Source organism: Typopeltis vanoorti, chromosome 8 (assembly GCF_054136105.1).
Source record: "Typopeltis vanoorti isolate ZY-2024b chromosome 8, IOZ_Tvanoo_1.0, whole genome shotgun sequence".
In the NCBI taxonomy this organism is placed as follows: Eukaryota; Metazoa; Arthropoda; class Arachnida; order Uropygi; family Thelyphonidae; genus Typopeltis; species Typopeltis vanoorti.
The window spans coordinates 95518254-95536440 of NC_143556.1; the positions used below are offsets into that span (position 1 = coordinate 95518254).

General features: G+C 36.2%; 1 protein-coding gene across 1 annotated transcript in view; it reads right to left on the reverse strand.

Annotated features, from left to right (window-relative positions):
* LOC150104204 (calpain-5-like) overlaps positions 1 to 18187 on the reverse strand; it is a 150841-nt gene that overhangs the window by 80239 nt on the left and 52415 nt on the right. Inside the window, exons 5-7 of the mRNA XM_090397307.1 lie at positions 13624 to 13816; positions 5160 to 5359; positions 408 to 485 (exon numbers count right to left, since the gene is read on the reverse strand). Of these exons, the coding sequence (XP_090253433.1) occupies positions 408 to 485; positions 5160 to 5359; positions 13624 to 13816 (471 nt within the window). The remainder of the gene's footprint in view (positions 1 to 407; positions 486 to 5159; positions 5360 to 13623; positions 13817 to 18187) is intronic.

Genomic DNA, 18187 nt, shown 5'->3' on the forward strand with positions numbered 1-18187 from the left:
CATCTGTTAATGTGCATGCAGTCGAACAGCATATCTCATAGCACGTGTACTGAAGGGAGTGTTGAAGTTCAGTACTGTTTTTTGCACCATACCATATTTTTATTTTTTTTTTACATAATTCAAAAACCTTGCTCTAAACCAAACAAGAAACTTTCAAGCCACTTCAGGCCTTCAATAATTGATTGCAGTGGTGGTCTCGCACTGGGTGATGAAATTGTTTTCCTACCTGAAGATAATCGCAAACATAAATGGCCATGGCAGTATTTGCACATGCAATCTCCTAATTGGAAAGTGGAGACACTAACATCTGGCCAACTAGGAAGTATATATGGACATTATATGAAAATTTAAAGTTAAAATGTTAAGATATATACAATATACCTTAAAATTTTAAGCAATTATCTTACCAAAATTCTCCATCTTCATCAAATGTGAGGCCAATCTTTTCTCTCTCACTTTCTGATATCTGTTCCCATTCCTGTGAACTGAAATTCAAAGCAGTTATAAACATTTAAAGCTGAAATATTTTGAAGTATTTCAATCATTAATTGCAAAAATTAATCCAGCATTACAAAAAAAATTCTACTACATTAAAGCAATAAAAAAAGAAGGCATCACGAAGAAATGAAACTTTTGAGTAAGAAAAACAGTTATGTGATTTAAAAAATAAAAAAAAAATTATAATTTGAATTCAGCAAAAAAGTTGTATCACTTGACTATAATTAAAAATATGATTCCAAGGTGGGATCTGCACAATGCTTTAACTATAATACACTTCTGGATTTCACTATATAAATGATCATTTCAGATCCACTTGGATACTCAATTACTAAAAAAAATTCTAACGTTGTGAGAAGTCAAAAGACAGTTGAAGGAATAAGCTTGTAAAGTCACGACTGATGTGTATCAGAAGACTGTAATAATTTTTAGCCAAATAAAGGATTCCTGCTTGCAATAAAAATTGCAATTATAAACACAAATTAAATCAACATTAGATTTTTTTCTCCTAGAATAAAGCACATAGGAATTGAATCATGTCTTAATTACAATAGGTCAGCATTGAGGCAACACTTCAAAGTAGCAAACTTTTGCTCATTTTGCAAATTGGTAGGCAAATTTTCTAATGATGGTTTAATTTTGACTAATAAATGAAATATAGATGCTAAGAAGTCCCACCAGTGGCTAAAACTGCTACTGATCATTTTAAAATGAACAAAATACTGCACTTCTTATAATACTGTTTTTATCACAATGTTTTTTTTTTAATTAATGTAATTTGCATTATATATAAAAGTAAATAAAATATACAGCACTTTTAAGATAATAAAGTAGTACAATTTAGTAAACAGCTTTCACCCAAGAAATGAATCATCTTCATTTTCAGTGGTGCTCTTCATTTTCTTTCAATAAATTATTATTTATCAATCATATCTGTAAAAATACCTACAAATGAAGCTGATGGCATTGTTGCCAGTAGTCATGAAAGATTATGATGACTAATATAAATGTGCAATAAACACCAACATAAATGAAAAGAAAGGTGATATTGGATGAAGCTTAAGATCAGTATTTCTATAATCACAATCATTTGAAAAATGAATATAGTATTGAAGCTTCTTCACAATTAACTACATCAGTAGATGTAATAAATACTTCTGAAATGAATATTTTATTGGAGAAAAATGGAAACTTTCTCCAATTCTTCTATCTGTATGTGGGGAGAGAGGAGAGGATGGGGAAGGGGTATAATATGATGGTGGATATGCAAAACATATAACTCTGGACTTTTAGTTGGTAATCACTAGAAGCCATTATCATCATTTTCAGGTTTTCATCATTGTCTAATAATCCCTCATGGGATTATTAGATATTTTGACACTCTAAGCTCAATTAATATTTCCTAATCTTTCAATTCTGACAGACCTAAAGAAATCCAAACTGCATAAGCCAACTTGTATCTTAATCTTTATATGAGTATTGTCCTATTATTTTTGCTTCCAACAATTGGTTTGGTAATATTTCATCTCCAATTTTAATTCAATAACCAACATAGATTAGCTTTGCTTACAAATTATCTAATATTATAACTTGTCAATTTATTATCTGATATTTTCATTTTTAATATGGTCCTTTGACTGTTGCTATCTATCCACCACTCTAATTTTTCTCACACAGCTCTTGCACTTGTAGTTTCCAGTTTTTGATCAAATGTGTTATTTCTAACCTAACTTCAAAGTCATGCCTCCTCAGCTGCATATACAAGCCCAGCTCAACCTTGCCTTCAACCAACATGAACAAGAGCACTGACTTTGCCAACAACTGAAAGAATCAACAAAGTAGTGTGGAAATGTGGAATGCTGACTTTAAATGAGAAATACTAGTGTGGAAATCAAGAGCTACTAATAGCTATCTTGGAAACAAAGGTTCAAGTTCTGCATAGAGAATGTGTATGATCCACTTGGTCAATAATAAACCTCAGGCTTCCAAGATCCACTTCACCAATATATAGAAACCCAAATTTCAGCCTCTCCAAGCATTATCCATCTCAACTTTCATAAGTACACACTCTTCAACTTCTTTTTGCTTGGGGGAGGGAGGGGTATATACGTTCACTGTAAATACCATGTCAGAGAGAGAGCATTCAACTTAGATTCTCCCAGTTATGCTCCACTTTGGCTGAAATTCTCTTTGTCCCACTCCATCAAATTCATATGCTTTTTCTATCACTCTCCTAATGCCACCAACAACTGCAAACGTTTTGACTTCCTCTCCTGGATATTGACATTTAAATGTCAATATCCAACTATCCTAAGAGTGAGGTTCTCCTCCACAGTGATTTTAAACTCACAATACCAATTGGCTTTCCTGCTCAACTACACAGATCAAGATGTTGAGGCATTTGCCATCATAATATAGATGGCAAATAGTTCACATGCCCAAAGTACCAGATAACCCCAACCACTCTAGACCTCTTCCTCGCTAGGGATCCCTCCAAGTACACTGTGAAGGTTGTGTCTTCATTTCCTTGGTTGGATTATTGCTTTTGATCTTCTAACCAAAGCATATGCACCAAATGATCACCAAAGCCATCCTCTCTGGTATATAGAAGCATTTATTCTCCATTACACGCTAAATTACCACCCTGAAAACAAGCAAGCCTTGGTTCTCCAAAAAAAAAAATGCATGAAGCCTGTACAAATGAAGAACCAAGCATACTGCAGCTGGCTATCATTGAAATCCATCTTCCCTTACTGCTTACACCAAAGCCTGAAATAGCTGCAAGAATATCATCAATGCATTGAAAACCAATTTCCAAAGAGCCAAAAGCAGGAAGCTTGCTTCATACCCAAATGGCAGCCATGCCTTTTAATCTCTTGCCAAAGCAGTTAGCCATAACTTCTGCCTAAAACTACTCCCACTGCTATTACACCAGATGGGTCTACTGTGTTGTCACCCATAAAAACCATCTTCTGCATCATACTTTTCCTAAAATGCATGCATAGAAGATTTCCACCAACTTTTCTAAACACTCAACAATCAATGCCTCATCTCACCTTTCATTAAAAAGTGATCCAAAAAATCCTGCCCAAATTAGATATTCAAAAGGTTCCTCGGCACTGATGATATCGCTCCAGCTGTTATAAAGAATCATGCATAAAAGTTGATTCCTGTTCTATGTTGCCTCTTTATGTTCCATTATTCCATTGGTATCTACCCTACACCCTGGAAATCAGCCCATGTTCAACCCATTCCCAAGAAAGGCGATAAATCCTTACCATCAAACTACCACCCAATCTCTCTCTCTCTGTCTCACTTGCCTCAATTCTCTCCAAAGTAATGGAGAGAATCATTAATACCCAACTCGTCTGCTACTCAGAAGGTACTCAACTAATAAAGAACTGCCAATTCTACTCAACGGGATATCGAATTATTTGTCATCCACCTCTGGATAAGTATAACTGAAAAGTTTTGTGAATCCCAAGTGGTTGCATTTGATATCTAAAAGGCTTTTGACTAAGTCTGGCATAAGGGTCTATTAAGCAAGTTCCCATCACTTGGTCTGTTCCATGACTTCTACAACTGGGCTGCGAGTTTTCTCACTAGACACATATTGCACATGATGGTCGATGATTCACTATCATCCTTGTGATAAAGCTTAACTGGTGGGAGAAACTCATGTTAGAAGTTTAATGGACTGAAACAGCAAATTTTTTAATCCATCTACAGGATTACTTATGCAGTGAATCAAGAAATGTAAATGTAATATTCTGAATACACTTTTTAGCTCCAAATTTTCACAAACATTTATGTAGTTATCTGAAATTCATTTTCTTTAAGTCTCTCATAATTAGAATATTTTTTTTTCTTTATATCAGTTATTCTCTTTAATGAAAGCTTCTGTGGGTCCATAGGTACAAAAGTCTTAATGTCCAATTTCTCATTTTGAATGTGTCCACTTTTTTTTTTTTTTTAAATGTGTGAATCTCATATATAAAAAAGATAACTGATCTATAATATATCTAGTTTGTGGATGGGGTAAGGCCACTTAGTCAATCAGGCCAGCAAACTGGAGTCTATTTAAGGGAAATCTTCTAATATGTGAGCATTGCATTTCTATTATACTTCTGCTAGTTCCACTTCTTTTCCACTATACTTATTACAGCAATGTCTAAAATCAATTCTAATGCCTGATTGAATGGCTAACATATCCCCTCTCAAACCAACAGGCTGCGAGTTAAAATCTCACTGTGTACAAAGATGGTTGGTTATTATTTAAGTGAGAGATGAATTTCATCACCCAGCACAAGCCTGCCATACTAATTATTGGAGGGGGGGGAAAAGATATATATATAAAAATATAGCTAATATATTAAAAGTCAATTTATTTACTATTGTTTTAGTTGAGAAACACACAGTTTAGCTCTTGTCAACGATAATTTTTATGTGCAAGAAACCACATTCAGCTACAGTGATGCTTAATATTCATTCTTGCCATTACAAATAATTATCTTTCAACTTCAGTCTAAAATAAGATGAAATTTTCAATTTAAAAATGAAAGTTTTATGAAAAGAAATGCATTACTTCATTAATGTTTGAAAATTTAAGTAACAATATCTACAATATAAATCAAATGAAGGATGATGCCATACTATCTTACCCATCACTAAATGGTCCATTCCATTCTTTGCCACCCCAAGGGTTTCTTAGTCGTACTAAATATATTTTTTCCTTATCAGCAAACAAAGATATCAATCCAGTTTCTCCAACATAAACTTTCTTTACAGCAGTAATGCCATAAGCATGTCCTTTGATCAGCCCAACATCAGTTTTGGCTTCCATTTCTTCTTTAGATAGTGCCTATAATAATGAAAAAAACATTTTCCTTTCTGCCTGGAATGATACAAGAAATCATACAAAAGTATCTTCATAAAAGTACTGACACTAAAATAACTTACTTGGTATTGGAAATATGCATTCAGATGCCATTATCTTCCAAGTACTATCCTTTAGATATTTGTACACTTTATTTTTTATTGCAGAATTCCTAATGCTAAATTCAGCTCCTTAGGTGAAGTTTTAGAATGACAATTTTATTTTGTTCTGACAGCCAATTGTAGCAGCACAGTGATATTAATCGTCCAGACTTGGAAATGAAATGACATGATACAAAAATTAGTCTTTCAATCATAAATTGCAATGATGTTACTCAGATGAAACTGAGATTGACAGCAGTTGATTTATGCAGTAACAATGTTGGTATGGTTAGATCAATCCAACTGTGCTAACAATTCTTAACTTCTCTAAATTATTCTTGTACAAAATTACAAACAACCTGAAGTAAATAACCAATGAGGAAAACAAAATTGAGAGATTTCACACGAAATAGGGAATCTTATTAGCACCCAAGGAAGTATGACAAGAATTTGTCTCATATTGCTCTTGGCACATTGGGTAGGCACACCACAATTTTGTGTGCTTTGACTGAAAACAAATCTGTTTGGGGCGGGGGGGATATATTAGAAACTAATAATAAGAGGAATCTCATATTTGGTTGGTATATTTAAATTACTAAAAGGTGTAAACATGCTAACAAACAAATGATTGCACATATAAAAGGAAAGAATGGATATGAACAGAGATTTTTCATTACAGGCAAATGAATTACTAATAATTTATAGCTGTGGAGTGGAATGAATTAAGTCATCCTAGAATTTAGACATGCATAGTTGCATTTATGAAGGGCATAATTTTAAAAAAACTTATAAGTAGAGGGAAAGAGATGCATTTGTGAAACATCACTAACTGATAATAAACAGCACCTGTAGATACTGATAGCTTAGTAACAGTTCATCTAAGCATGATATGAATCATATGTGCACTGATGGAGAGGTAAACAAGAAAATCATCCTATAGAATTGTTGTGCTTGGTATGTATTTTATTTTTATTTATATTTCATTTGAAGTGGAAGTAATGATTTTTATTAAGTAATGACTGTATGATCAGTGTACACTCCTGACATAGTAATAAATCTTATATTAGACATGTTAATATTTTATTGGAGATTACCAGACAGTTCTTTTCTTATTAAACATAATATTAATTTTTCTTGTAAAACAGAAGAGTCAATTTTACTCAGCAATAAACAGATTTTTAATAATTATGTCTATGCTTTCTGGAGAATTGAGTAAAAAATGAAAATGTTCCCTGTAGAATGAACAATATTTGCTCTCTACAGACACCATACAGGATAGAGGTTAAATGCAAGCAAAACAAAGTGGAAGTTTTATTATATCACTAAACATAGTAGAGACAATAAGTGTGCCTACTATATTTAGTGACTATTATAGTAATTAATCTAATAGACAAGCTTAAGTGCTGAACGTTATTCACAACTTATTTTAATGGTATTACAACACCAAACCAACTAAATTATAAAAAAAAAAAAGTTTATTAACTGGCTTATATTTAGCTAGATTTCAAACCAGCATTTTCAGAGCACATTGCATGTTATAGTTAACATGTGACAATGAGTAAGTGAAACCATTCAAATTGTAATGGAGGGCACCAAATTAATACTTGAGATCTTTTGTCCATTACAATTTGAGCTAATTCACTTACTTATTGTTGCATGTTAACTGTAACATATAATGTGCTCTGAAGATGTTGGCTTGAAATCCATCGATATATTTTTCTTCTTCATCTCATCCATCTGGTGATGGGTTGAGTCCCATTTGTACAATCTGTCTCCAAATGGTTCTATCCAGTGCTTTTTTTTTTTTTTTGGGAAAAAAAGGTGCCGGTACTCACCATGAAGATGTTATTAAGCAACTTCCACACTTTTAACATATCCTCCGATATACCCTCGCTGTCTCTAGATCACTTCTTGCTTTTGGTATCAACTACAGAATGACGACCTCGAAGCAGCCATGAGTCCACATATTTGCTAGGGTTGAACTGAGTGAGAGGAGGTCCTACTATCCTGATGAACATCAGTGCAGAAGTTGTCCGTACAAGCAGAGATGATTTAGATGAAGTACTATAAGATTCATCTGAGAGAAACCCCTTTCACATGAACACCTGTTGCAGAGTGAATATAGAACTGATAAACTGATATTGGAAGCAATCAGAAGTGAACACAACTTCCTGTTTCTGGTTGCGTACCAAATGAAACAGGAAAGCAGGGCACCAACTTATGAGTAATCAAAACTGAAAATTCAATTTGTGAACACAGTACCATCTACCGGAATATTTATAACGTATTTTGCTATCAATAAATCGCAAATTTTTAAAAACTTGAGAAAAAAGGTGCCAGTACCGCATACTGTTGTGTAGCGCCAGAAAAAAAAGCACTGGTTCTATCTCTAGTCTTCTTGAACATAGTAATGAAGCTGGGGCATTCGCCTCTTTTTTTTTTTTTTTAAGGATCTGAGCCAACTTTTCCTTGTTCTTCAGGGTGGATGCTGTTTTCCTGTTCTTCCATTTAGCACGATGTTTGGAAGTCTGTGAAGCATTGCTGGACATGGCTGAACCATCGAAACTGTTGCTGAAGAATAATGTCCGTAAGGTTGTCCTGGCAGTTGAGATCCTGCTTTACTTGTTCTGTGCTCAGTCCAGAGTGTTATGTTTATTTTTCTTAGGACTTCCCACTGAATGCACTTATTTTGAGTAGCTCCTTCTTAGTGAGTCACAAAGACTCACTTCCATATGCTGCTGTAGAGATGATCATGGCTTTGAATAGTTTGATTTTAAGATGTTTTGAGAGTTTGTTATTGTTCCATATTTTGCCTAATTTATTCATGTTCGACCATCCAACATTAATTCTGTGTTTAACTGTTTTGGAGCCATCTAAATTGTGTTTTTTCACTTGGCTATGCTACCAATTATATATTTGGTTTAATCCTTTATCCAGGTGTAAGCAAACAAAGTTTGTGTCTGAAGTATTTTCAGGACTGAGGTAACACGTGGCAAAGGTGGTACTGACTTCACAACACTTGCCTTAGTATCCCATAATACAAAGCACATCTCCTTGCAGACAGTATAATACTATGCATTAAGGAAAGGATCATTACCCAGACCGGTTTCGACCTTTATTGAGATCTCATCAGTCGGAGCCAGACAAAGAGGTGGTGATACTAAGATGGAAGTAATGGACAAGTCATATTTCCATATACAAATTGCCAAAAGGTGTCACACCTCATTATTAAAATTCTCTGGAATAGAGATAGTTGATGGAAGTTTTTTCACTTGGCAATGCTACCAATTATATATTAGGTTTAATCCTTTATCCAGTTCCTAGTCCTGAAAATACTTCAGGTGCAAACTTTGTTGCTTACAGTTGGATAAAGGATTAAACCAAATATACGTAGGCTGTTCAATAAGTAATAAGACAATATTTATACAGAAAATATTGTCTTATTTATACAGAATACCTTGTATTCTGGTTTCTGTATAATCGCATAACGCTGTTCCAAGGACGCTTCCATTTCAAAGACTGGTAGCGCCTTGTAGGCATGCCGAAACAAGCTTGAGTTTAGTCACATGACACTCTGGCACTTCAGCCCGTATATGCCATCTATCAACCTCTTTTGTTAATACAGACAGCGACATTTCTTTATTCCACAGAAATTAATATTGTGATAAGTGGTTTCGCCACAGTAAAATTAGTCTTATTACTTATTGAACAGTCCACGTACAATTGGTAGCATAGCCAAGTAGAAAAACTTCCATCAACTATCTCTAATCCAGAGAATTTTAATAGTAAGGTTTGACACCTTTTGGCAACTTATATATGGAAATATGACTACTCCATTACTTCCACCTTAGTATCATCACCTCTGGGTGAGGATGAGACTACAATAAAGGTTGATGGGATACTAAGGCAGGTGATGAAAAGTTATACCACCTTTGCCACGAGTTGCCCCACTCCTGAAAATACTTCAGGCGCAAACTTTGTTTGCTTACACTTGGATAAAGGATTAAATCAAATATATAATTGGTAGTGTAGCCAAGTGGAAAAACTTCCATCAACTATCTCTAATCCAGAGAATTTTAATAATAAGGTTTGACACCTTTTGGCAACTCGTATATGGAAATATGACTACTCCATTACTTCCACCTTAGTATCACCACCTCTGGGTGAGGATGAGACCACAATAAAGGTTGAAACTTGTCTGGGTAGTGACCCTTCCCTTAATGCATAGCATTATACATGTCTGCAAGGAGATGTGCTTGGCATTATGGGATACTGAGGCAAGTGATGAGAAGTTATACCACCTTTGCTATGAGTTGCCACAGTCCTGAAAATACTTCAGGTGCAAACTTCGTTTGCTTACACTTGGATAAAGGATTAAACCAAATATATAATTGGTAAATTATGTAATGGTGCTTTCTAAGTAGACAAAGGATTTTACTTGTTCTAGGGTTTGTTTCTCCAGGATTATTGAGATGTTTTCAACTTCTCTTCCTATTTTCATTATTTTGGTCTTACTGCTATTGATCCTCATTCCAAAGTTTTTACATGCTTCATTTAAAAGATGGATTGCTTTTTTCTAATTATAGCTTGGATACTGCCAGGATTACTATATCATCTGCATATTTGATGTGGTTGATGTTTTTTTTTATTATTAAGTGGCACCTCCAGGGAGTCCAAAGACTCATCAAGGGAGGGCACCTACTCTACAATTCTCTGTCTCCACCAACTACAACGAACCAGAACTACATCAACGCCACTTACCGAACACCACACCACCTCTAGTATTTCCACAGACAATCACAAACATCCATGCCCATGGTGGGATTCAAATCTGCAACCTTTTGGTCAAAGAAGGGATGAAGTTTCTTCCATTTATATTTATCCCTGGTTCATTGAAGATTTCTTTGCATCTTTCCTCTAGGTATATGTTGAATATTGCAGTGAAAGTGGGCAGCCTGCATGACTCCTTTTTCTATCTTAAATTCTTCTGTTTTTATAATTAAATTTGAAGTGCTTTTGTGTATTTGTAAAAATTTGAAATGAAGGTCAATAATTCAGAGTCTATTGATTTAGAGTTTAGGATGTTGATCAGTTTGTCTCTGTCTGTGGAATCAAAGATTTGTTTAAAGTCAATGAAGCTACAGTACCGTGGTAAATTGTGTTCCCAGCACATTTCTACTATAGTATTGAGTGTGAAGATTTGATTAATTGTAGATCTTGTGGATCTGAAACCAGCTTGTTCCTCCTCGATGATTTCTTCCATTAATTTATGCATGTAGTTTTGTATAATTCGAACAAATATCTTGTAGCTATGATTTAAAAGGGTGACGGGCGATAATTTTAACATTTTTGTTTATCACCTTTTTTTATGGATAGGTATTATGATCCCAGTTTCCCAATCTTTAGGTATTTCTCCTGAGAATAAAATTTGATTAAAAAGTTTCAATAAATATTTTATGATTCCCTGGCCACCATGTTTCCAGAGTTCAGTAGGAATTTGGAATTCCAGGAGTTTTGGATGTTTTCATTTGGTTTACTGCTTCAAGTAGCTCATCTTTTAGGATAGTAGGTGCTCTTTCTTTTTCTTCGCTATTTGATGAATCCCACGTTTGGTTTCTTTGGAATAGTGTTTGGTAGTATTCTTTTCATATTTTCTGTATATCATGAATTGCACCGGTTTCCATATTATTAGAATCTTTCATTTTTAAAGTGATGTTATTATAGTCTTTGGTTAGATCTTTTATTATTTTGTAAACAGTTTTAGTGTCATGCTTTTTATTTGCTTTCTCACATTGTTTTACTTTTTCTTCTAACCATGTTTCTTTTGCCACTTTGCATATTCTATCAATTTTATTTTTTTAACTTTTTATAGTGTTGTCTGATTTCTTTGGAATAATTCTGATTTAATGTGTTTTTAGCCTCTCTTTTTGAAATAAAATTAAACTTAATTTTATTTCAAATCACTTAATTTTAAATTTAGACCTTAATTGTAATCTTTTATTGTAAACACCCACTAGGTGGCATTTGGCATGTGGCTCAGCTCTGTAAATAGGATTAACATTATCTATTGTTGTAGTTTCACCTTGTGATTATGCTGATTATTGATAGTGACTAGTTAGTTCCTGGTTGAAATATTTGCAGTAATAACATTACTATACATTCAATGAGCACTTTATTGGAATATTTCATCCTGGAGAAGGTTTTCCTAGAGGAGTAGGGCAGGTTTGGGATTTAGAGGTGCAAGAGGAGAGTGTGTTCCAAATACTGAGTACTCTGAATACCAGTAAAGCTGTGGGACTGGATGGTATTTCACCATAGGTTTTGAGAGAATGTACTAAAGAACTGACAGCTCCGTTGACCTGGCTCTTGAATAAAAGTCTGGTGGTGGGAAAGGTACCCAAGGAATGGAAGGAAGGTAAGATAGTGCCGCTGCACGAGGGCGGTAGCAGACTGGAAGTGTCTAATTTATAGGCCAGTTTGTGTGTCATCAGTAGTTGTTAAGATCTTGGAGAAATTAGTGAGGGACTATATACAGCATTGGGCAGATGAGGGTAATGTTATCTGTGAGAATCAACGTGGATTTGTTAAGGGGTGCTCTTGCTTTGGTAATATGATTACCTTTTATAATAAAGTGATAAGAGCAGTTGATGAAGGAAAGGCATATAATGCCATTTTTTTTTATTTTGCAAAGGCATTTGACAGGGTGCCACATGATAAGCTGATATTTAAGTTGCAGCACATGGGTTTAAATGTCGGGTTAGTCAAATGGATTCAGGATTGGCTGTCTGATAGGTATCAGAGAGTTGTGTATGGTGGGGCAATATCAAGGAAGCAGAAGGTCACAAGTGGGATTCCACAGGGCTCAGTACTGGGACCTGTATTATTCAACCTTTATATCAATGACATTGTCAATGGATTACAAGGGGATATTCAGTTGTTTGCAGATGATATGAAGCTGGGAAGGGTTATTAGTAATAGTGCAGATGTGGCAGCCCTGCAAGAGGATTTGAATAAACTAGACAGATGGGCAAATGAATGGGGGTATCAGTTTAATGCAGCAAAATGCAGAGTCTTGAAGTTTGGGATCCATTGATGGGAGGATGCATACTCGATTGGAGGAACTATACTGAAGGAAGTAGGGGAGACAAGAGATCTGGGGGTGATGACGGATAGAAAACTGAAATTCAGGGAGCATATTGCAAAGGTGGTGAAGATAACCCAGAGGATTGCTGCAATACTGAGAAAGATGATATAGATATAAAAGAGTTATCATTCCATTGTATAAGACCCTGATCAGACCACACTTACTGTAAACTATTGTTCTCAAATCTCAAATCAAATTTGGTCCCCAGGATTTGAAGGGGATAAATTAACTGTGGAAAGGATACAGAGGCAGATAACAAAGATGGTTTCAGGACTCTACAATGTCAGTTATGAGGGTCGACTGAGGGAATGTGGACTGCAGAGTTTGGTGGATAGAAGAAGGAGAGGTGATATGATCGAGACTTTTAAACTGTTGAGAGGCAGTTACGTAACAAAATCTTTACAAATATATATATATATATATATATATGCCTCTTAAGTTTTCATGAACCATTAAGGTTCTTAACTCTGGACTTCACAAGGATAGGGTGGTTGGCCCTATACCTCTCGGTGTGTCCTATGTCTGTAGATCTGTGTTCACAGGGCCGATTTGCCTGTTCTAGGGGGACAAAAAAACCCTACCTCCATATGAGACCGGCTAACTCACCTTTAGTCGAAAGAGACCAGATAAAGGTTCCTCACGTTCTTGGATGGGAATCAAACCCAGGTCTTTCTGACCAAAGGGCTTCGTCTATATCAACTGAGCTACGAAGGCTCTCTCTCTCTATATATATACACACATATATATTTATTTATTTAAATGAAGCTTAAAATCATACCAAAGCAAATATTATAGCAAATTCAATCATTTGATTACTACTGAAAATTCCTGGTGAAAGCCACAATACACGATGTTATTCTAAAAGAAATTAAATTCAATACAGCAAATCTTACACTATAACAGGCTATTAGTTCATGAAACTACTGTACTCATACTGATATAAAATACATTAGAATACAAAAATTATAATAAAAATGATTCATTTAGAAACCCCATATACTTACAGCTATTGCACAACACATAAGAGAATGATTTTCAGCTTCTGCTCTAAGTTTTCGGAAAAGTTCTACTTGTTTCTCTTCATCTTCGCTATATCCCTGGCTCTTAAGTTCAATTATTTCAGATATTCCTCCAGTAAAATCAACAAGAGCATCAAATAAATTTCCACCATCCAAAGCTTCGTAACTTCCATGAATTCTATAAATTATAAAGAATTTAAATATTAACATAATTTCCCCAAAGATATGACTGCATGTTAGTCAGTTTGTGATACTGTTAATAATGTCAAAAATATCTATTTAGGATACTTCACCTTTTTTTTTTTGTTGTTTAAATATCAGTCCCATATACAACAGTTTCATGTGTGATCGGTGCAGGAGAAAGTTGATAAAAAAAAACTTATGGAATTTTCTTGAAGAGAAGGAGGTTGCAGTTGATGGGCAACACTTCATGAGTTTAAGGACAGAGGTAGTAATCTGGAATAAACGAGCAAGAGAAGATTTGGCATGTTTACAGTTGGACTGAAATGGGATGTTGGTCAACTACTGCTCTTGTTTTAACAATTCCAACAGAAAGAAAAGGAAGGATGGTTGCCAGTTCAGTAGAGCAGTAACCAAGAAAGTATCATAAAACAGTCACAAAGCTGAAATAGTGAGATAGTGGTTGAAGTGAGTCATTAAATGAGAGATTGCCTATCAGCTGAATGGGAAAAAAGTAGTGTTTTGAGCAGATAAAAATGTCTTTTTTTTCTTTTTTTTTTTTGTAGACACTGGAGATAAATTGTAGTCCAAGGAGCAAGTTCTGATCTTGTCTGGTAATTTCTATATTGGTGATGGTAAGGACAGGTGAAATGAAATCCATGTGCAAGAAGAAAAAAGGCAAGACTGTATTTTGGTAGCATTGAAAGTAAGCAGGCTGTCCCTACTCCACTGAAGGATGGTATGGAGATCATTGTTTAAGGCAATGGCTGCAGATGATATTGAAGCTTGGAATGTCTAAGCACTGAATGGGTTGTGAAATGAGTAGGACAAACAAAGTGTACTATTAATTGCAATACAATACATGATACCAAACAAAGAGAAAGAAAGAATGGAGAAATATCATATTTCTGCTAAAATTATCTAGAAATCAGTATTTTCAGGACTGGGGCAACTCGTGGTAAAGGTGGTATGACTTCACATTACTTGCCTTCTTTTTCTTTGGCACTACAGGCTCATAGGGCCTTGGCCCTATAAGACTGTAGAGGCCAAGATCCTCATAGGGCCTTGGCCTCCCATTTTTGGGTTTCATAACTCACTACAAGGTGAGTTATCGTTATCCCCATGCTCAACCATGTGTAATTGTCAGTGAAGCGTTGTGTTCTTAAGACCAGTTTTTCTGCTTTGCAGGAGAAAAACCCTGCAGTCCACACCCAAGACCAGCTTTCTTGGCTATGTCTGAGAAAGATCCTTAGCTCCTTGTGTCAGTGACGAGAATTGAACACAGGTCACTCCTTTCCTAGGAATATGGTTGCGGAGCACGTAACCACTTGGCTAGCCGTGCAGACTGCATCACTTGCCTTAGTATCCCATAATGCAAAGCACATCTCCTTGCAGACATGTATAATGCTATGCATTATAGGAAGTTCACTATCCAGACCGGTTTCGACCTTTATTGAGGTCACCAGTGCTCATCAGCGGGAGCCAGACCTAGAGGTGATACCAAGGTTGAAGTAATGCAGAAGTCATATTTTTCTTATATGAGTTGCCAAAGGTGTCACATCTTATTATTAAAATACTCTGGATTACAGATAGATAGTTGTTGAAAGTTTTTCCACTTGGTTATACTATAAATTAAAGATACCAAGAAATTATATACTTGGTTTAATCCTTTATCCAAGTGTAAGCAAACAAAGTTTGTGCCTGAAGTATTTTTAGGACTGGGACAACTCGTGGTAAAGGTGGTATGACTTCACATCACTTGCCTTAGTATCCCATAATGCAAAGCACATCTCCTTGCAGACATGTATAATGCTATACATTATGAGAAGGGTCACTACCCAGACTGGTTTCAACCTTTGAGGTATCACCTCTAGGTCTGGCTTCCACTGATGAGACCTCAATAAAGGTTGAAACCGGTCTGGGTAGTGACCCTTCCCATAATGCACAGCATTATACATGTCTGCAAGGAGATGTGCTTTGCATTATGGGATACTAAGTAATATCACCTTTACCATGAGTTGCCCTGGTCCTAAAAATACTTCAGGCACAAACTTTGTTTGCTTACACTTGGATAAAGGATTAAACCAAGTATATAATTTCTTAGTATCTTTAATTTATATTTAGAAATCAAACAATTTTAAGATAGTAAACTTTGAAACAGAGAGAGAGAGAGAAAATATTAAGATTAAACTAGCATTTTTAAGTAAACATTTTTAATTAGCATAGTTTAGTTTTTCTGCATGCTTAAAAATGAGTATGTAATCATGTATAATTTCGACAGTTATGCAATTTAATGAGCAAGTGTTGAAAAATTTACTACCTTATGTTGTTGTACACTGAATGACATTCCATGATCAAAGTTTTGGTTTATGTGTGTGTGTGAGAGAGAGAGAAGGAAAAACTGCTAGAGACCATTTTCTATGCTGGTGGAACTGATGGTACAAATTAAATGGGTGAAATCATACTGATGATTGTTATACTAGAGCATTCAGCATGATAAATCAAGTCTTAAGGTGGTGAATTGAACAATACAGATGAAACAAAACAAATTAATGTTAACATTGAACAGACACAATCCAAGAACTCTTTAAGGAACATGGAATCCATACGGAATTTAAGGAAATAGGATTCCGTATAGATTATGGAATCCATATAGATATGCTCTTCGCATACATACATACATACATCTTCAAGGCCCACTCTTCCTAATTGGTTTGTGAGGGCAAAAGCTGCAAGAGGAACTTCCAATGGTCACGATCCTCTGCCACCAAGCTCAGGTGTTCTGGTGGGATTCCCAAACGTGTCCACCTAAGGTTTTGGATATAGTCTATCCAGCGAGTCCTTGGCCTTCCACCCTCTGGCTTGGCAAAGAGGGCCTGCTGAGGGAGCCTCTCTTGTGGCATTCTGACCAGGTGCCCGTACCAGCGTAACTGTGATCTCTTAACACGGAGAAGCAGTGGTTGAATATTGAGGGTTTCCCGAATTGCAGAGCTTCTGACTCTGTCGAGTTTTGTCAGCCCCACAATCCCTCGAAAGAACCTCATTTCAGCCGCTACCCAACTCTCATGACCATAGGTGAGGATGGGGACATAGACTGTATTGAAGACAGCCAGCTTTGCCTTCTGGCTTAACTCCCGTTTCAATATTACCGAGCGGCCAAGCTCCCGCAATATTGAGCTTGCTAAGCCAATTCGAGTATCTAGCTCTACATCCCATTTTCCATCATTCGTGAATGATGGAAAATGGGATGTAGAGCTAGATACTCGAATGGATTCCATGTTCGTGTCAGGTACTCGACACAAAGATACTCGTATGGATTCCATGTTCCTTAATTAAATACCTTGGGATGTTAAAAACCCAAGGTATTTAAACTTCTCCACCTGTCTCATTGGGACTCCACTTACATTTAGAGTGCACTGGGATGGTTGTCTTGAGACCACAAACGTTTCAGTTTTGGCCACACTGATCTTCATTCCGGCGTCTGCACAAACAGCTACAAACCTATCCAGGGTCTGCTGGAGGTCATCTGTGGAAGAGCTAAGCAGAACTAGGTCATCTGCAAAAAGCAGACGTCCAATGATACATTTTCCAATTCTGACACACTCACTGCCTCGGCTGTGCCTATCGATCCAGTCCATAAATATTATGAAAAGGAGGGGGTGACAGAACACACCCTTGGCGGAGGCCAACGGAGACTGTGAAAGGTTCAGACTTTGTGCTGTTTACCCTGACACAAAACTCTGGGCATTCATACAGGGACTTGATGGCAGCTAATAGTTGACCATCCACTCCATACTCCTGTACTACTTGCCAAAGCTTATCCCGAGGGATCCGGTCATATGCCTTCTCCAAGTCCACAAAACATGTGTAGACATTCTTGGCATATTCTCAAGATTTCTCAAAGACTTGCCTTAAAGTGAAGATTTGGTCAGTTGTGCTTCTACCAGGACGAAAGCCACATTGTTCTTCCTGGAACTTTGACTCAACTATGCTCCTGCACTGTCTTTCCAAGCACTTAGCATACACTTTCCCAGGCAGGCTGAGCAGAGAGATGCCACGATAGTTACTGCAATCCTTCTGGTCTCCCTTCTTAAAGACTGGTATTATTATGCCTGTCTGCCATTGCTTTGGTGCTCGCCCAGATATCCAAGCAGCCTGACACACTCGAGTCAGCCAGATCGATTTAAGGCTTTTAGCATTTCGGGCCGAATTTCATCATTGCCAGCAGCCTTGCCCGATTTTAGCAATTTTATTGCTAAATGGACCTCTTCTGCTGTGAGACTAGTCATTGCCCTGATCTGCACCTCTTGGATGTCCACAACTGCTGGGCCACCCGGGTTAAGAAGGCTCTCAAAGTAATCCCTCCATC